This window comes from Pseudorasbora parva, chromosome 6, assembly GCF_024679245.1.
Source record: "Pseudorasbora parva isolate DD20220531a chromosome 6, ASM2467924v1, whole genome shotgun sequence".
Taxonomy (NCBI): Eukaryota; Metazoa; Chordata; class Actinopteri; order Cypriniformes; family Gobionidae; genus Pseudorasbora; species Pseudorasbora parva.
The window spans coordinates 37,363,914-37,385,695 of NC_090177.1; the positions used below are offsets into that span (position 1 = coordinate 37,363,914).

General features: G+C 39.5%; 2 protein-coding genes across 3 annotated transcripts in view; one reads left to right on the forward strand and one right to left on the reverse strand.

Annotated features, from left to right (window-relative positions):
• Positions 1-153: 153 nt before the first annotated feature.
• Positions 154-9,230, reverse strand: tmem106c (transmembrane protein 106C). Its single transcript, XM_067446841.1, has 8 exons — positions 9,094-9,230; positions 8,301-8,551; positions 7,805-7,868; positions 5,791-5,950; positions 5,430-5,570; positions 5,082-5,131; positions 1,866-1,919; positions 154-1,246 (listed from the first exon to the last, which is right to left on the reverse strand). The coding sequence occupies exons 2-8, from the start codon at positions 8,509-8,511 to the stop codon at positions 1,090-1,092; spliced, it is 837 nt and encodes a 278-aa protein (XP_067302942.1). The 5' UTR covers positions 8,512-8,551; positions 9,094-9,230; the 3' UTR covers positions 154-1,089.
• Positions 9,162-21,782, forward strand: part of twist3 — a 59,387-nt gene continuing 46,766 nt past the window's right edge. For both annotated transcript variants that reach the window (XR_010905383.1, XR_010905384.1), the window contains exon 1: positions 9,162-9,295. The gene's annotated coding sequence lies outside the window, so the exon portion shown is untranslated. The remainder of the gene's footprint in view (positions 9,296-21,782) is intronic.

Genomic DNA, 21,782 nt, shown 5'->3' on the forward strand with positions numbered 1-21,782 from the left:
GAGTTCCTTTCACTGGAACTAAGGAGCCAAGTCGAATCCCTGAAAAACAGCCCACACATTATTGCCCTCTCCACCAAACTTTACACTTGGCACAACACAGTCAGACAAGTACTGTTCTTCTGGCAAATGCCAAACCCAAAAAACAAAAATACAAACATTATGAAAAAGTTTTTATTTTTCCCCCCAAACAATATTCAAAAGAAAACAGCGTTAACCCCATTTTTTATCAGCGTTTTTTTCTTTTTCTTTCATTTTAGACAATGAAAATTACAATACAATCTCAAGGTGTTGAGATTTCATATGAAAACAGCAATAATTTAGCCAAATGTGCAACTTCAGCTAGAAAACAAATGCCCTTTTTACAACATCCAAACGAGCAGTAAACTGGTGATCCATGGCTATAAGCATTTTAACAGTTTGTTAGATGAAAACTTGGTGAAAGCCCTAATGCATGAATAAAAGCAAAACATTCAGCATAATTACTATTGAACATCTAATTTCAATTTTCATGGCTTCACAGAAGCAAAGCGACACATGTAATTGATTTGTCACAGTCACCTAATCTTCAGTACCAATGCAGTCTGAAACCTCTGAAGTACACAAATCAAATCCTTTGAGAACATAACCACATTTATTTTGCTATTTTGCTGTATATATGACATCTGGTCTGATTCTTTGTGACCGATTAAAGTTGCTGAATGACTTCTAGAACCATTGATCAGAGAAATGACTAACACATGAAATCTTTGGCATCATTGCATAAGACAATCAAAAAAAGTAACATCTTTACAAAAAAAAGTTCTTTAAAGTGCACCTCAGCATTGACAATGCATTCAATAACACAATCTCCCTTTTTATCAATCACTGCAAAATTATGACACCTTTTATAGAATATAGATTCATACAAGCAAGTGAAAGGCGCTCAAAATAAGCATCACCTTAAGCAGAGAGTTTAATACTGTCAATTCAAGCTAAATCTTACATCATAGCTGCTCTATTCCATGGGTTCAGTATCAGTAAAGCACACAATTTGGCGTCAAATGGATGAAATTCTGCCAATGAAAATCCAGCCGTCCACTGGCTGATGTTTCACCGGAGCAGTTTCCCATCCTGAGGGAAGTGAGGTTTGGACCACACCAGCCCTGAAGGCTGGTGGGTTGTGGAGTTGCTGCCGCAGTCGATGTAGCGGTAAGCTTCCAGAGTGTTCTGTGCCGTCCGCACCTTATAGGAGGTTTTCACAGTGGTCCTGGGGTGTGTAAGAGAAGCAGTCAGGAACATTTCATGAGGAATCTAGAGGAAAACCCTACATATACTCAAGACTAAAATGCCCAATTTCTTAAAACTTGTAACTGAGAACACTGTTCTAAAGGAACGCAGAAATTCGCTGATGAAATCCAATCATTTCAATAGGAATCCAAGCGATTGGGAGCGTCGCATGAGGGCAAAAAACTTACTCTTGCATGATTTAGTTCATGTAAAGATTTGCACTGTTGACATTGTAAATTTCACAATTCAATTCGATTTCGATTCATATGCTTGCAAATCGATTTGATTCAATGTTGATTATTTTGAAACCCAGCGATTCCATGTGCCATGATACGGATTTCGGTAAGATGTACTCTTATCTTTTAACACAATTTCAGATGCTCATTCATGTTTATTTCTCGCTGTAACTGGCATTAAGGTGGAAGAGAAGATCAGTGCATGTGCACTGCCACTTCTCTTGAGCTAATCTGCGCCAGAGCGATTTCACGCCACAGTGCCAAGATGGTATTTATGTTTTTTTCATTTCTGAATTTCACTGCACCTCCAACGTTCAACAGCAAAAGACAAAGCAGGCAAAAATGTAGAGATGACAAACTTACTGCATGAACACCACAATGTTGTGGACCTTGATGCTTGCCATGGTACAAAAGGCACTGAGAAAACAGAGACAGATATTTCAAAAACAGAAGAGCAGACAGAAAGATTAAAAGGATCTACATTCACACCAATGACAGTAATGATAAACATAAAAATTGTTCTAAAAGAGTCCACTCACACCACAACTTAAAGAGATTGTGAAACTGTTCAAAATTTTGAAGCTCAAACGTGCTGCGTAACACGAGAATGAACCTCATTGGTTCTCGCTGAAGCTCAAACGTGCTGCGTAACACGAGAATGAACCTCATTGGTTTGTTGCTGAAGCTCAAACGTGCTGCGTAACACGAGAATGAACCTCAATGGTTCTCGCTGAAGCTCAAACGTGCTGCGTAACACGAGAATGAACCTCAATGGTTCTCGCTGAAGCTCAAACGTGCTGCGTAACACGAGAATGAACCTCATTGGTTCTTGCTGAAGCTCAAACGTGCTGCGTAACACGAGAATGAACCTCATTGGTTCTCGCTGAAGCTCAAACGTGCTGCGTAACACGAGAATGAACCTCATTGGTTCTCGCTGAAGCTCAAACGTGCTGCGTAACACGAGAATGAACCTCATTGGTTCTTGCTGAAGCTCAAACGTGCTGCGTAACACGAGAATGAACCTCATTGGTTCTCGCTGAAGCTCAAACGTGCTGAGTAACACGAGAATGAACTTCATTGGTTTGTTGCTGAAGCTCAAACGTGCTGCCTAATGAGAATTAACCTCATTGGTTCTTGCTGAAGCTCAAACGTGCTGCGTAACATGAGAATGAACCTCATTGGTTCTCGCTGAAGCTCAAACGTGCTGCCTAATGAGAATTAACCTCATTGGTTCTTGCTGAAGCTCAAACGTGCTGCGTAACACGAGAATGAACCTCATTGGTTCTTGCTGAAGCTCAAACGTGCTGCGTAACACGAGAATGAACCTCAATGGTTCTCGCTGAAGCTCAAACGTGCTGCGTAACACGAGAATGAACCTCAATGGTTCTCGCTGAAGCTCAAACGTGCTGCGTAACACGAGAATGAACCTCATTGGTTCTTGCTGAAGCTCAAACATGCTGCGTAACACGAGAATGAACCTCATTGGTTCTTGCTGAAGCTCAAACGTGCTGCGTAACACAAGAATGAACCTCATTGGTTCTTGAGAAGATCAAACGTGCTGCGTAACACGAGAATGAACCTCAATGGTTCTCGCTGAAGCTCAAACGTGCTGCGTAACACGAGAATGAACCTCATTGGTTCTCGCTGAAGCTCAAACATGCTGCGTAACACGAGAATGAACCTCATTGGTTCTTGCTGAAGCTCAAACGTGCTGCGTAACACGAGAATGAACCTCATTGGTTCTCGCTGAAGCTCAAACGTGCTGAGTAACACGAGAATGAACTTCATTGGTTTGTTGCTGAAGCTCAAACGTGCTGCCTAATGAGAATTAACCTCATTGGTTCTTGCTGAAGCTCAAACGTGCTGCGTAACACGAGAATGAACCTCATTGGTTCTCGCTGAAGCTCAAACGTGCTGCCTAATGAGAATTAACCTCATTGGTTCTTGCTGAAGCTCAAACGTGCTGCGTAACACGAGAATGAACCTCATTGGTTCTTGCTGAAGCTCAAACGTGCTGCGTAACACGAGAATGAACCTCAATGGTTCTCGCTGAAGCTCAAACGTGCTGCGTAACACGAGAATGAACCTCATTGGTTCTCGCTGAAGCTCAAACGTGCTGCGTAACACGAGAATGAACCTCATTGGTTCTCGCTGAAGCTCAAATGTGCTGAGTAACATGAGAAGGAACCTCATTGGTTTGTTGCTGAAGCTCAAACGTGCTGCCTAATGAGAATTAACCTCATTGGTTCTTGCTGAAGCTCAAACGTGCTGCGTAACATGAGAATGAACCTCACTGGTTCTCGCTGAAGCTCAAACGTGCTGCCTAATGAGAATTAACCTCATTGGTTCTTGCTGAAGCTCAAACGTGCTGCGTAACACGAGAATGAACCTCATTGGTTCTTGCTGAAGCTCAAACGTGCTGCGTAACACGAGAATGAACTTCATTGATTCTCGCTGAAGCTCAAACGTGCTGCGTAACACGAGAATGAACCTCATTGGTTCTTGCTGAAGCTCAAACGTGCTGCGTAACACGAGAATGAACCTCATTGGTTCTCGCTGAAGCTCAAACGTGCTGAGTAACACGAGAATGAACTTCATTGGTTTGTTGCTGAAGCTCAAACGTGCTGCCTAATGAGAATTAACCTCATTGGTTCTTGCTGAAGCTCAAACGTGCTGCGTAACATGAGAATGAACCTCACTGGTTCTCGCTGAAGCTCAAACGTGCTGCCTAATGAGAATTAACCTCATTGGTTCTTGCTGAAGCTCAAACGTGCTGCGTAACACGACAATGAACCTCATTGGTTCTTGCTGAACCTCAAACGTGCTGCGTAACATGAGAATGAACCTCATTGGTTCTCGCTGAACCTCAAACGTGCTGCGTAACACGAGAATGAACCTCATTGGTTCTCGCTGAAGCTCAAACGTGCTGCGTAACACGAGAATGAACCTCATTGGTTCTCGCTGAAGCTCAAACGTGCTGCGTAACACGAGAATGAACCTCATTGGTTCTCGCTGAAGCTCAAATGTGCTGAGTAACATGAGAAGGAACCTCATTGGTTTGTTGCTGAAGCTCAAACGTGCTGCCTAATGAGAATGAACCTCATTGGTTCTTGCTGAAGCTCAAACGTGCTGCGTAACACGAGAATGAACTTCATTGATTTGTTGCTGAAGCTCAAACGTGCTGAATAACACGAGAATGAACCTCAATGGTTCTCGCACGTCAACTGAACATACTTGAGCTTCCGTTTACCACAACTAAAGTGAGCTGATGAATGCTTATATGTGAAAAAAGCCTAAATTAAATCTGTTGATTAGATAAAGCAATCGTGTCTCTTCAGAAAAGTTGGACTAGACCATTCAATTCATATGGATTAGTTTTACGATCTTTTTATGAAGCGTCAAAGTGGTAGTTGCGTGGCTGTCAATGGAGGGACAGAAAGCTCTCAGATGTCATCAAAAAGATTTGTGCTCCAAAGATGAACGAAAGTCTTACGGGCTTGGAACGACATGAGGGTGAGTACATGAGAATTTTCCTTTTTGGTTGAATTTGCCCTTTAAGAGGACTGATTTGATACTCACTAAACATAAGAGAGACTTCCTCCAATCTCCATGCTGACAGTGAAGTTGACCTGCACATAAAAACATGTTATACTCTACAAAAGCCCAACTACTAGCCAATGTTCAACCATCCCATCCGTGCCATTTCTTTCACTGAATGACTGCATCTACACTAAAGTTCAAATATGTATTACGGATAGCAGCACAATATAACAGTAATGGAGCAATGATGTCTTTGATCACATGAATAAAATAGATATAAATGCAACCTTGATAATCATAAGAGACTTTCAAAAACATTAAAAATCATAACGACCCCAAACTTTTGAGCTGTAATGAACATTATAAAACGAAGCAGAATCATCATACCTGTCTCTGGCTGAGAGGCTTAATGTTGATGACATTGTCCAGCTGTTGAGATCCAATGACTGTCTTCATGTAGAGCACCTGACAGCTCACACTGTCCATCCACACCGTGAAGAAATTAGAGTTGGTGATGTTCAGGGAGCTCTGTTTAAAAAAACAAAAACAAATATCACACACAGTAAAGACAGTATTCAGAACAGACCAAAGAGTTTCTTTAAATATTTTTTTCTGATACAAAGCATTGTGAACACATTTTATCCAAAGTATTGATTCTGAAAGATTATAAAAAATATTTTCTGAACAGACTTAAACACTTAAATTACATTAAACCCATTGTAAAACTCATCAAAGGTCATGAAATCACCGTCATGTTGATGATCACTTTGCTGTTGTTACGGTCAAAGTGGACGGTCACAGAGCGAATGCCATCGTCAACGACCAGCACAGGACGTGGAAACAGGAAGAACGCCACACAAAAAGACGCCAGCAGACACAAAATCACTGACAGCACCACATACAACTTCCTGCAAAAGAGAAGAATTGCAAAATCATGAATCCATTTCAGTCTGTTAAAGGGATAGTACACCAGGAAAAAAGAACATTTACTTATAATTCACAAGTCATGATGTGACGATATTTTGCTGAGTGTGTTATCGTTTCTTCATAAACACAAATTAAAGGGGGGGTGAAATGCTGTTTCATGCATACTGATCTTTTTACACTGTTAAAGACTTGGAATCCCATACTAAACATAGACAAAGTTTCAAAAGTTAAGATGGACGTTTGATGGGAGTATTTCTTTGTCAAAAATACTACTTCCGGTTAGTCATAAGTTTCGGCAAGTTTTTTGAGATCATGCGTCCCCTTTGACGTTAATGGGGGCGGAATTTCCTTGTATGGGCCTTACGGACAATTCTACCGGAAGCGCGTGAGAGAGAGAGAGAGAGAGAGAGAGGGAGAGAGCGAAAGTAACAGGCTACGCCCATCAAAGCGCTGGCTTGTAGGATGCTGCACAGGTGATGTGCACATAACAATCTCACCAAAAAAGTGCGTTTTTGGTTGCCAGACCAAGACAGTCCTGCACAGATTCCCCAAAAACCCCGCGTTAAGGCAACAGTGGATGTAATTTGCTTTTCCGGATCAGCAACTGAGTTGCGCGAATGTTTATATCTGTTCGCTGCATTTCGGTGCCGACTGTTTCATAAACAAGGCCCAGCTCGACACAGGATTTTCCCAATCGCCTAATGCTGAATGATGGAGCAGTCCCAACGTTAGAAGGGTGAGTGAGACTGCTTCAAATGTCTGTGTTTTTTTTAGTCCGCTTACTGTCTACACAAACCACGCGTAAACACACAAACACACGTGCACAACTGCACTTCCCACATGTACACCTTCAAAGACAAAAATACGACGATATAATTCAAGTATAAATATGTAAATAACACAAGCCGCTAAGCATATTATATAGTTAGTGTATAACTTGTACCACATAGAGACGTCCTGCTCTAGTCGTTTTTGCTGCTGCTCCTGTTCAACTGCAGCCTCTGGGTCTGATTCCGGATCATAGATGTATGGCTGTATCTGATTAAAAGCCATATTTTTATTTTGAATAAAGTTTTTCCCGCTGTTAGAGATGACACAGCTTTACGACGCACTCGACTCAACACAATAGCAGCGGCGCGCACACGTCATTATTTAGCTCCGCTCACACGATACGCCCCCACCCGCTCGGCTTTTTTCGGAAAGACTCGGAACAGCGCATCTTTCTTATATAATTATTAAAAAAATAAAGACTTTTCGGAGATATGCAGGATGCAATGCTACTCTATAGGTACTCAAGATTGACATGACACTGACTGAAACTGAGTGTTTCACCCCCCCTTTAAGATTGTTAGGGAAATAATCTTTCTGAGTCTACATTACTCCATTGAATGAGTCTCCATTGAATGGCGTTCACTGGTGTTCTTATTCTTCTTCCGCTCTGAAAGTCTATAGCAGCCCATAGAACCGCTTATGAAATTTGACACACAGATAGAGGACAGTCTGGACTGTCACCATAGGGGGTGTCATGCACTGTGATCGTTTGGATTACTCTCATTATCGCTGTGCACTGTTTCATGCGTCAACCGAGCGCCAGCTCTGTTCAATTTTCCTAAAAATCTTTTGTTTGGGCTTATTTGAAGAAGTCATACACGTCAGGATGGGATGAGGGCAAGTTAATGATGAATGAAGGATGAACTATCCCTTAAAAGCATGCTTTAAAACAAGCATTTAAAAAAAAAAATGAAGATATACTACTTTTTGACTCCTACAGGCAAATATAAAATATGAACATCAAGGCTATTTCCATAGAGAACAGGCTGTGAGAGATAACTTACGTTCTCCGTGGCTGTAACCTTTGATCGCTGTAGGGGATCAGAGCAACTAACTCATTCACCTGCCCTGAAATTCAATCAGAGGGTCAGATAACATGAGAATCCGACCAAAGTTCACACAGTCATCTCCATAACCTCATGACCTAAGTCAATAACTTATTTTTACACAACAATTTATGACACTGTTATCTAGAAGTCTTTCACAATTTAAAGACAAATTAAAGAAAGGCTTTCGTATTTGGAAAAATGAAATTTTGGTCACCAAGAATTTATGAAGAATTACCATTGTCGATAATGGGAAATACAAGTTTAAAAGTAAAATGTACAGATGCATTACAGCAATGAGAATTTTTGGGAACAAATTGCCATGAAATTAAAGCCACAGTGTAAGTTTCGTGATTCTAATACAGGTTTCATTCCTTTAGTTTTTCCACGCTGAAATATTCTAGACATTTTTCACGAGATTCTCCCTTTAAAACACATATTTTGACGTCCATACCTGATGGGATGCGTCCAGACCCCTGGCAGGTAGGGCAAGTGATGCTGTCTCGGCCTGTGAACTCCACATAGGGGAACTGGGCGATGTCCTCCTGTCTGTCCAGACCGTCCAGAGAGTCATCCCCTACCATCAGATCCCCCTTGTAACCGGCCCTGCCATGACCCAGGGCAGACAGGAGCGAGCGGCCGTATCGGCACACAGATGCACCCATGAGAAGACAGTCCACACGAACTCCAGCCTGATACAAAGGACTATGGACAGATGATCAGGAGTCAGTAACAGTGCAGTGTGCACACACACAAACATTTTATACAGTCAAACTAACATTTATTTAGACATTCCTCTCACATTTTCAAAGTCGCTAGAGTAGAGTTTAGAAAATGGTAATATGATAAGAGCTCAAGCGTTATAATGTCAGAACAAATGTATCTTATGTCTAATGTCTGATAACGTTGATAGAAAGGTATTTCATGGATTACAATCAACCAATCAGCTGTTAAAGTTAAGTATACAATTAAATAATGGTATCTCTCTCTCTCTCTCTCTGACATACACACACACACACACACACACACACACACACGCCAATTTATCTCTTGACCCAGTCTATTGTATATCCAGCTGACTCTAGCAACTTTATACAACTGGACACGTTAACAAACAAACACCGGCATGTAAGTTAACGTTATTAGGAACCTGTAACTGTTAAGTTAGTTGCGCTTGGAAAATTACATTTTGATAACTTTGTTGTGATTCGAGGTAAATTTCATGAGACTAAAAAGACCTAGCTTACCGTTAATTGTACAGGCTCACAGTTATCAGTGTTTTCCGTCCAGTGTTGCTGCGGTTTGATTCCGTTCAGTCCGCTGCGTTTATCATTTTGTGTTTGTGTGTTTGTTTCTCTCTGCTCTGGAGTCAGTTAGACCTCTTTTGACTCTTCTGCCATCTGCTGCTCTGGAGATCTACTGCAAACGGTCTGCGGGGCATTTCAAACAGTGAGTAGCGTCGTTAAAGGTAGCAAAACTATTCATTTATTACGTTACATTAGTGTAACTGAGTTTGGTCTGCTGTTTGGAAGAAGTATGAAACATTTAAGTCCTTCATTTGACACATGCAAATGTAGTCTATACTGTTAAAGGTAACGTTAGGTGATTTATTCCAGAAATATTTTTTGTAAATGCTTGTTGAAAGACACGTTGTGATTGCAAAAAGTTAAGTGGTCAAAATGCCATCTATGGAAGGCATAGGACCATAAAATGTTCATCCAAACATAGCAAGTCTTCCTGGGATATTCGTATATGAGGTGAGTCGTGTTTAGTGTGCAAGTCTCTTTGGTAGGAGCAAGATGGCGGTGTACCTTTTAATTTCACAAATACAGCATTTGTTAACTCTGCTCATAGAAAATAAAGAACAAACAAGTCCCTCAGGTGAGTTTTAAAGAGGTCATGAATGGAAAAATCTACTTTCCCTAGTCTTTGATGTATAAGTTCATAATAAGTACATGCTTTTATTGACACGAGGCTCAGAAAACAGTCAATCTCAGAATATAATTGGTACATACTCTGCAAGAACAAAGAAATTTGTCTGTTCTGGCTAGTACCTTCTAGGGGTGTGTGATATTGACAAAAAATGATATCTGGATATTTTCTGGGATTTTCTCAATAACGATAATTAGACGATATTTTGCTGAGTGTGTGAGATTGTAATGCTACTTGGTGCTGGTGACTCCTGAAGTTTTTGATATTCTTCATATTCTATGTGATGGTCAGTTTACAGCAGTGACAGATATCATCTTTTCCAAACAGTTTAAATGTATTTTTTCCTTTTATGAATCTATCTATCTATCTATCTATCTATCTATCTATCTATCTATCTATCTATCTATCTATCTATCTATCTATCTATCTATCTATCTATCTATCTATCTATCTATCTATCTATCTATCTATATATACTCATAAGGTAATTTTTTAACCTAATATGGATGCATCATCTTTTGTGTTAATATCATGAATTTAATCCAATTCAACTGTAATAATAAGACACAATAGGGCTGTTACCAATCAAATTAAATGAGTATCAATAAAATTCATCTTCGCAATGGAGAGGAAGCAGAAGCTGCATTTGAAGTGGCATTTGCACAGACTGTCTAATGAGCTTAGAGGTGACAAATAATCTGCAGTAATGCATAAATAACATTTTGATGTTTTAAACACATAACATTTGAATACTGATATTTGAAATTATTTAAAATGTGAAAAGATTCTTTAAATGTGAAACAGCAAGTCACTGTTAATGAGTGAGTCATTTGTATTGAACCGATTAATTCAAACGACTGATTCATTCAGAAACTAATCATTTGACTATATTAATCTGTCTTATTCACTGAATCACATATTCAAATGACTTGTTCAAAAAGCTGATTCATTCAGTAAGGAAAACACTGCGTGTTGCTCAGAGACACGATTACGGTGGTATGACTTTGTTTTGAACTATTCTCATTGGCAAAATAAAAAAAAATGGGCAATATGGTGTCTAAAATGCAAGTCCCTTATTAAATTCTTGTTTAGTAAACTTGTATAAAATCAATATCACATTTGTTATCATGCTGATATCTGTATTCTTCCTGTGATATTTATTAAAAATACATGTAGTGAAAGCGTGCACGCGCACTAGTCTAATCGTTAAGACTACATCACGTAGTGTACGCGCACACACACGCTCTGGGTGTGTGTGTTAGGGATATACTCGTTAATGTCAGATCGCACATCGTTAAAACAACAATTGCGATATTATTGCAGAAGATGTATATCGCACACCCCTAGTCCCTTCCATACTTCACGAGAAAAGCAGAACATCTCCGTTTATCAGCATTAACCCCGCCCACTTTACATTTCTGACAAATCACACAATACTTACACAATACTCGGATACCCACAAGAAAAAAGTTCTGCTTAGACGATGTGTCGAGGACAAGCTGTGAGAACTCCCAAACCAGGGCTGCGAGAACAAGATGATGTAATTTTGCTCGGGGAGCAAAAAACTTTTTCTCTGTTCTCACAGATTATTTAACGGCCTTAAAGGTGCACTATGCAACTTTACCTCCACTGGAGGGCGCCTATTCTAAACAAAGGCGTAGTTTGATGACGCCAAGTGTGAGCGCAGTATCTTGGGACATGTGGTCTTCACCTCACAGCCGGTGGAAAATAGGACTCGGGCAGAAATCATGTTGATGGATGCGGTTATTAACGTTACTGTAGTGTAAAGCAGAGCAGGACCGAGTGTTGTGGAGCTGAGCACAGCTGCTGGAGCGATTGTTAAACAAAAACCCACCTCGCGAGTACGGGGACTTTTATTATGATGGGACGGGACACAGTCGCCGGGCGCGCTCACTTCCGCTTTTTCCGGCCATGAAGGTAAAGCAGCTCTGTTTATCATATTAGATATATTAAAGTGTGTTGAAAATGATGTTATGACGTTACTCTGTGCGTTCGCTCGGCGCTGCTGTGTGTGTTCACACTGCTAAGAGAAAAGAGCTTCTGCAGAATAAAACCGAGGGTAACGCAGATATGACGCGATTGACAGGCGACTCACCCAAACGCTATGCTGAAACGTCCCAGTCCTTAGTTAAAATAGCAATTTTCTCACAATTTACAAATAGTTGGAAACATTTAGGATATTGTCAGTACTTAACTGAACAAAATATATAACACCGGCCTAGTGGTTTTGGATATTTTACTGCAAAAATACTACATAGTGCACCTTTAAGGATGCAACATACTCCGCAAGAACAGTGACGTGACGTCATCTTGTTCTCTCAGCCCTGTTTTGGGAGTTCTCACAGCTGGTTCTCGACGCATTGCCTGAGTAGAACTTTTTTCTTGCGGGTGTACGAGAACTATTGTGTGACTGATCATACATTTAATGTGGGTGTGAAGTATGTAATGTACTGGCCAGAACAACGTTTGTTCTTGTTCTTGCCACCTCGAGAAAACAAACAAATTTCTTTGTTCTTGCAGAGTATGTTCCAAGCTTTATGCCAACGCCTTGACGTCATAGTGTGGTGAAACGCCCTCAAGCCCGCCCAGCGACTCATGGAGCTAAACTGATCGTGCTCACGAGCAATAAACATGCCGAAGAGAGTAATATATTGCGCTGTGCCTGGTTGTGGAAGAACAGCTTCCTACCGGAGGGGTTACATTTGGTGCCATGAATCAGATGGGAGTGAGGTTTTGGGGGGTGAGTGTAACCAAGGTGTAGGTGAGAGCTGTGTAGTTAAACCTCACTCCCCTGATCTCAAGAGATGCACTACAGCACACCTTCCTCCCATGCCGGAGACACTGGTTCGAGTCCCATTCGGAATGGAGCAAGTAGGACCAGAGGGTTTTTTTAGTACACATTCTGCAAGGGTACACCTGTGTGACTATAGAGGGGCTCAAATCCAAGGAATATCTCAACTACTTTGCCCTCAGCACTGACAAATTTAAAATGAAATGTCAATTGGTCTACGTGAGAATGATCTGATGTTGAATCTAAAATGACATAGAAATATTTGGCATGTTGGATTTCAGCTGCTACGATGTTCTTAGTTTTTTTGCTCATTAATGAGAAAAGCTCTTTATACAAACCTGATTCTAAAAAAGTTGGGACACTGTACAAATTGTGAATAAAAAAAGGAATGCAGTAATTTACAAATCTAATAAACGTATATTTTATTCACAGATGAATATATAACTATTGAGTGTTAACAAATGAGATATTTTGAAATTTCATGCCAAATATTGGAGAAGGGTAGCCTAGAAATCTAGACGCACCCTAGTGGCAGCAAATCTAATCTGCCGCGAGTGTCGTCTAGCAACTCTCAATACACTTCTGAGCTGTAAAAACCAAACTCTGGTCGGGCCAATCACATTGTGTATAGAGTCGGTGGGCGGGGCTAAACATAATGATGGCCGAGTTGCGCTTGCATACTGCCACAGAGGCTGTCGAACGGCGATCTTTCGAATCAGCTTTGACCGTGACTCTGGAAGACTTGGAGTTAAGCTTTTCTCTGAGAAAAGAACAAAGAACAGCACTGAAGTCATTCTTAAGAAGGGAAGATGTGTTCTGAGTTTTGCTGACCGGAAACAGCGAAAGTTTAATCCGTCAACTAACACCGCTTCAGCTTCGTTGCTCTGGTTGGTTGTAGCGCTATCCAATTGTGAGCAGAGGGAGTTTGAAAGACAACCGTTTATCCCACCCCTCGGATTGAGCCGTGTCAATGGTGAGTTTCCAGACCAAACATCTTGATGTGGGTCCGGCTTGTCAGGCTAGGAGACGGGTCAAGCTGCGGCTTGGGCATTCCCGTCATGAAACAAGAACGCCTATTGGCTATATAGCGTCTCATCGCGATTAATTTCTCAAGGCACATGGGTATGATGTCATATTCGTGATTTTTTTCCCCACAAACCAGTTCAGCAGAAATGCCCTGCAACCGATTCTTAACATTTCATTTGGCCATGTCAATCCCAATAATGATTGCCTACACCAACCCTGATCCCTAAACCTACCCATCACAAGAAACATTCTGCGTTTTTACATTTTCAAAAAAACATAATTTAGTACGTTTATACATACATTTACATTGTGGACGCACACACACACACATATAATGGTTCGTTTCGGCCTAGACATACACGCGGAATCACATGCGGGATAATGGTTCGTTTAGGCATAGACATACGCGAATAGCTCAAAATGCGCACAGATAACACGCCACTTGGCTTTAGAAAGTGGCGTGTGTATGTTTACTCAGTCATGTTGCAAGATACTCAATCTTATTTTAAAGCTTCTGTTTGAGAAAAACTAACTAGCGAATGTTAAACATATTAATCCGGAGAAGCAGAAGAAGCGACGAAGAAGATCGGGACGTTCCAGTCTGCGAAAACGGTAACCGCAGTTGGATGATGGCTCATTTTTTATTTAATTTCAAAAAAGTTGGAACAGGTAGCAATATGAGGCCGGAAAAGTTAAATGTACACACAAGGAACAGCTGGAGGACCAGTTTGCAACTTATTAGGTCAACTGGCAACATAATTGGGTATAAAAAAAAGCCTCTCAGAGTGACAGTAGCCGTGTTTCCATTACCCTGAATTGAAATTGCCAATTGAAAATACGTCCAATGGAAATGCGGCAATTTCGCAAAAACTCCCATAAATCGCAAAAAAGTTTTTACGCTCTCATGAGGTGGTTTTTCAGGCAATTTGAAAAGGACATGTTCGCAAAACTGCAATGGAAACGTTTTTTTTCTCTCGCATTTACAAGTGTCCTGGTGCGGTGACGCATTGCTGCAACATAGGGCCTATATATTATATTTCCAATCAATTGTGTCGTAATAACAAGATATAAAGTTAAAAGGACACTCCTAATTTTCCCCTAATAAGGACAGTGGCGTAACTTTAAACTAGTAATGGCGGACCAATTACCAGTTATACACAAATAATATAACTGGATAAAAGCCTACTGTAATTGACATTTAATCAAGAAAAGTATTAAAACAGAAAGAGCTATAGTTTCAGCCTTACTCAAAGGCCGAGGAAACAGGCCAGTTACGCACGTCAATTAGGGCTGGGATAAACAATTATTTTTTTAATGATTAATCTAGCCATTATTTTTTTCGATGCATCGATTAATCTAACGATACATTTTTCCCGTCCGATTCAATTTCGCTTATATTATCGTTTATCTCCCCATTTATTGCCTAATAGCAATATATACATGTTGATTTAATTATCTAAATGAAAAAACAAATTCTTTAACATTGCAAAATATGTTTATTGCGCTTTAAATTCCAAAGTAAAAGACTATACAAGAGCAATGCATTCAATAAAGCCTTGAAAACATAATACACACACACACACACACAAATAAATAAGTATAAACCAACAACAAAGAAACACAATATACGATTTTTTTATGTATCCAACTCAGCCTACAGGCTATGCCCATCGATTAAATAGCAACAAGTAGGCTAATTAAATCCTAGGGGAGTAACAAACGTCACTTGCGCAGTCATGGCATGACAGTGAACACAGTTACATGTAGAGTGCATTACAGGCGCCAATATCCCGTTTAAAACCGGAATAGTCCTGCCATGTAACTGTTCTCACTTAGAGGATGGATACCCGAGCCAGACTCGGTCACATCAGCGCTATAAGACATTAAACATTTTACATTTAAAACAGCTTATTATGTAGGTAACAGTTTAGTAGGGAGGTTAAGCCCAAAAAATAGGCCTTTGACTTCAAGTCATGATGCAAAGGTCCCCTTTGGTATGGAAGTACCTTAGGGTCATACAAATAAATTTATCCTAAGACACAAGTGAGATCACAATTTTTATCAAAAATAAACAGGTTTTTTAAAAAATGGCCGACAATGTGCCGAAAATACTCTAGAGCCCATATCTTTGCTTCTGTTATCGCTATAATGACACATTTGGTGTCAAAGTGTACATTTTTGGGGTCGGGGAATCCAATAAAATTGGTTTCAGGTTTAAAAAAACAAAATATTTCCCCATACTATGACAACTGGGGGTAAAAATGCACATTTCACATAAAAAATGATGTCATCAGAGTGACTTTTTAATTATATTTTCCTTCAAAAAATGTAATTTTGTATTTAAGCAGTGCAGCTACTTCTGTACATTACATTTGTCCTAAGTAGCATGAGATTTCGACCAGTCAGGAGTAGCCTATAGCAGATCAGTTCCTGCAACAACACATCCCATCTGCATCAGGAGCTGTGACAGCTGTTAAAGGTCAGAGGTGACAGGTTAACACTTTGAGGTACGAATGACTTTCTTATTAAATAGAAACATGTTTTTAATGTTAGATAACTAATAACTAGCTAGCTAGTAACTAGTTAGCTTCATCATAACTGTATTAATTTTTATTGAAGCAAGCACATAGCCTACTAGTCCAGGCGTTTTAGGAAAAAAGGGTGAACAAATTGCAACAGAATCAAACTCAACTGATTTTGTATCCTCAATATGTCCTGAGTAAGAAAGAAAAAAAAAAAGCCCAGAAGAATCCCATTAGGGGAAATTTCAGAAAAAGACCCAAATATAACATATTCATACGTCTATTCATTATTTTTCTCACATGAATAGGGTAAAACGTTTAACCTTTAGATATCGCCATGCAAATTATTGAATTGATTACTTATATCAAGACAAACAAAAAACGTATTACAAGTTTTTTTGTTTTGTTAAAATGGACAAACGGTGTATAATCTAATTACAGATGTGCTAATTTGAATAAATACCACAACAGATCTAAACATTGCGTACAGTGTTTTTAAAACATTCAGAGATTCAGTCAGTCATGGAGGGGTCTTGAATCAGCCTGAAGGGGTTAATATTTGCTATAACAACTGCCTCGCTATACATTATCCCTTACTTGAGATTAATGACTTGAATTAAATAGCCTACATGGCTGTGTAATTCCTACAACAATCCATGTATCCATATCTTAAGACAGCTAACAAGTTATTTGGTGCTGATTGCCGTGTTAGCTATCTAATGAAACTATTCTCTAATCCTAAACTTGACATAATTTCACCAAAAATAGTTTTAAAACAGCTCAACACACACCCAGATGTTCCCAATAAATTGTAGTTGATCACCAGGTATGATTTATTAATGAATAATCAAATGTATCTCATCCGAAAGTTGACAGTTGAGTGGACCTTGAATTAATGACTGACTGAATCTCTGAATGTTTTAAAAACGCTGTACCCAATGTTTAGATCTGTTGGGGTATTAATGCAAATTAGCACATCTGTAGACAAGGCAAGGCAGTTTTATTTGTATAGCACATTTCATACACAATGGCAATTCAAAGTGCTTTCCATAGAAATTAATTAAAATAGGGATAACATATGCATAAGAAATAAGAATACCATGTGTAAAAAAATAAAATAAAAACAAGGACAATTAATATGGTTGTAAAGAGAAAATAATAATAATACAATTAAAATATAATGGTGAGAAACAGATCCCTATCTGCCTTATTCTAAATTCTGGTTCCCCTGTCTGAGATGGAAGAGATTGAGCAGGTTCACAATGTCTCCTGGACCTTACAAGTCGGTCCAAGATGGCCTCCTGTAGGGGACGTTACCGATGCCCCGCAGGGCCTCCCCTTTCTTGAGTCCGCTTCTTTACACTCTCTGCTACCACAAGCAGAAAAAAGCGAAGCACACTGCTCTCCTTTTCCAATCTCTTCCAGTTAGACAGCCCTAACCAAAAATAATAATCAACCGATGCATAAGAAATAGAAATATACAGTTGCAAAGAGAATTAAAAAGAATAAAATGATGATATATACACTCACCTAAAGGATTATTAGAACACCATACGAATACTGTGTTTGATCCCCTTTCGCCTTCAGAACTGCCTTAATTCTACGTAGCCTTGATCAACAAGCTGCTGAAAGCATTCTTTAGAAATGTTGGCCCATATTGATAGGAGAGCATGTGGGATGCACATCTAGGGCACAAATCTCCCGTTCCACCACATCCCAAAGATGCTCTATTGGGTTAAGATCTGGTGACTGTGGTGGCCATTTTAGTATAGTAACGAGTGGTTTTTCAGTCAAAGTTGCTCTTCTATCAGCTTGAATCAGTTGGCATCTCCTCTAACCTCGAGCATCAACAAGGCATTTTCTCCCACAGGACTGCCGCATACTGGATGCTCTTCCCTTTTCACACCATTCTTTGTAAACCCTAGAAATGGTTGTGTGTGAAAATCCCAGTAACTGAGCAGATTGTGAAATACTTAGACCGGCCCGTCTGGCACCAACAACCATGCCACGCTCAAAACGGCTTAAATCCCCTTTCTTTCCCATTCTGACATTCAGTTTGGAGTTCAGGAGATTGTCTTGACCAGGACCACACCCCTAAATGCATTGAAGCAACTGCCATGTGATTGGCTGATTAGATAATTGCATTAATGATAAATTGAACAGGTGTTCCTAATAATCCTTTAGGGTAGTGTATATATAAAATAACAATAACCAAAGATAAGAACAAAGGTAAACTAAAACAGTTATAAAAGAATAAAAAAATGGTGCATAGATAGGGTGCAATCAGTCGGACATACAGTGGCTCAGTGCTCATTCAGTAAATGCACAGCTGAACAGATGTGTTTTGAGTCTGGATTTGAATGTGGCTACTGTTGGAGCACATCTGATCTGTTCAGGAAGCTGGTTCCAACTGCGGCTGGCATAATAGCTAAAGCAGACTCTCCTTGCTTTGAGTGAACTCTTGGTATTTCTAACTGACTTGATCCTGCTGATCTGAGTGATCTGTTGGGTTTGTATTTAATCAGCATATCTGCGATGTATTGAGGTCCTAGCTCATTGAGTGATTTATAAACAAGTAATAGTACTTTAAAATCGATCCTAAATGTAACTGGAAGCCAGTGTAAAGACCTGAGGACTGGTGTGATATGGTCATATTTTCTGGTTCTGCTCACAATCCTGGCAGCAGTGTTCTGGATGAGCTGCGGCTGTCTTATGGTCTTTTTGGGAAGGCCGGTGAGAAGGCCTTTACAATAGTCCACCCTACTGGTGATGAAAGCATGAACCAGTTTCTCTAAGTCTTGCCTGGAGACAAAACATCTAATCCTTGCAATATTTTTCAGATGATAGTATGCTAATTTAGTTATTGCTTTGACATGACTACTGAAACTCAGGTCTGACTCCAAAATCACTCCAAGATTCCTGACTTGATTTTTTGTTATCAGGCCTTTAGCCTCAAGATACGCGCTCACCTTGAGAATTTCATCTTTGTTTCCAAATGTAGTGATTTCGGTTTTGTCTTTGTTTAACTGAAGATAGTTTTGGCACATCCAGTTGTTAACTTCATCAATGCATTTGCACAGGGAGTCAATGGGGCTGTAGTCATTAGGTGATAGTGTTAAGTAGAGCTGGGTGTCGTCAGCATAGCTGTGGTAAGCAATATTGTTCTTTTTCATTATTTGGCTCAGTGGCAGCATATACAGGTTAAACAGGAGTGGTGCAAGAATGGACCCTTGTGGGACTCCGCATGTCATGGATGTCCACTCAGACTTATGGTCACCTATACTCACATAATAACCTCTCCCTTCTAAGTATGATCTGAACCATTTGAGGACCATCCCAGAAAGCCCGACCCAGTTTTCCAGCCTGTCTAGAAGTATGGTGTGGTCAACAGTGTCGAATGCAGCACTGAGGTCCAGTTGTACCAGAATTGATGTTTTGCCTGTATCATTATTTAAGCGAATATCATTTATAATCTTTATGAGCGCTGTCGCTGTACTGTGATGTGGATGGAAACCAGATTGAAAATTGTCAAAGAATCCGTTTGAGTTTAAGAATTTGTTTAGTTGATTGAAAACAACTTTTTCAATGATTTTGCCTATGAAGGGGAGATTTGAGATTGGTCTGTAGTTGCTCAGTATGGAGTTATCCAGATTTCTCTTCTTCAGAAGAGGCTTAACTATTGCAGTTTTAAGGGCGGTTGGAAAAGTCCCATAGAGAAGTGAGGAGTTCACCACTTCTAGGAGATCTGCTTCTAAACAGTTAAACACACTTTTGAAAAAAGAAGTGGGGAGTGTGTCAAGGGCGCAGGTTGATTTTTTTTAAGGTGCTGTACCATTTCTTGTAAAATTGTACGGTCAATTGTTTCGAAATTAGACATAGTAACTTTCTGATGTTGTGGTCTGATCTGACTGACCCCAAAGCAACTAGAGGATGTGCTAATACGATTATGCACTGTTTGTCCATGTTAACAAACAATTTAAAAAAACTTGTAATACATTTTTTGTTTGTCTTGATATAAGTAATCAATTCAATAATTTTCATGGCGATATCTAAAGGTTAAACGTTTTACCCTATTCATGTGAGAAAAATAATGAATAGGCGTATGAATATGTTATATTTGGGTCTTTTTCTGAAATTTCCCCTAATGGGATTCTTCTGGGCTTTTTTTTTTCTTTCTTACTCAGGACATATTGAGGATACAAAATCAGTTGAGTTTGATTCTGTTGCAATTTGTTCACCCTTTTTTCCTAAAACGCCTGGACTAGTAGGCTATGTGCTTGCTTCAATAAAAATTAATACAGTTATGATGAAGCTAACTAGTTACTAGCTAGCTAGTTATTAGTTATCTAACATTAAAAACATGTTTCTATTTAATAAGAAAGTCATTCGAACCTCAAAGTGTTAACCTGTCACCTCTGACCTTTAACAGCTGTCACAGCTCCTGATGCAGATGGGATGTGTTGTTGCAGGAACTGATCTGCTATAGGCTACTCCTGACTGGTCGAAATCTCATGCTACTTAGGACAAATGTAATGTACAGAAGTAGCTGCACTGCTTAAATACAAAATTCAAATTTTTGAAGGAAAATATAATTAAAAAGTCACTCTGATGACATCATTTTTTATGTGAAATGTGCATTTTTACCCCCAGTTGTCATAGTATGGGGAAATATTTTGTTTTTTTAAACCTGAAACCAATTTTATTGGATTCCCCGACCCCAAAAATGTACACTTTGACACCAAATGTGTCATTATAGCGATAACAGAAGCAAAGATATGGGCTCTAGAGTATTTTCGGCACATTGTCGGCCATTTTTAAAAAAAAACCTGTTTATTTTTGATAAAAATTGTGATCTCACTTGTGTCTTAGGATAAATTTATTTGTATGACGCTAAGGTACTTCCATACCAAAGGGGACCTTTGCATCATGACTTGAAGTCAAAAGTCACTTAACCTCCCTACTAGTTAGCCAATGTGCCGGATGCTTTTTGCAAACGTTTGTTTTTATGATTAAAATACATAAAATATTACCAAAACATCTGTCTTCCTGTGTGCAGAAATTTGTTTATGTAGCCGTGACATGCGCGCCTGTGTTAAGTGCGCTAGTTGCTCCGTGCGCGCCGCGCGCCAACCCCTCCACCTTGCACTTCTGGAAGTCTGAGGAGCCACTCGTATTGCTACCATAGATATACATAATAAATAATATACTTATATATTAATTACATAATATACTTTATTATGTATATCTATGGTTGCTACTACTCTCCAGCGCCGCCAGCTTTGTTTTGGGTCTGACGAATCGACGCGCATATTTTGTGTCAACGTATTTTTTTTGTCCCAGCCCTAACGTCAGTCCATTCCAGACGATCTTGGTTTGCTTCTTATTTAATATGCAGGCAATTAATTGATAAAACATCGATTAAAAATAAAAATAAAATTTATACAAAACAAAATAATATTTTTAAGAAAGACTTTTTAAAAAATAAAACTTGACGTGATCAAAATCATGTGACTCCCCAGGTCTCAAACATATTGCGATTCTTATATCTTACTCATGCTGCTCACTTTTCATAATCAATATATAAATTAAAATAATACAGGCTAATGTTTAGGCCTAAACGTAGCCTATTTAGTTTCGTAGTTAG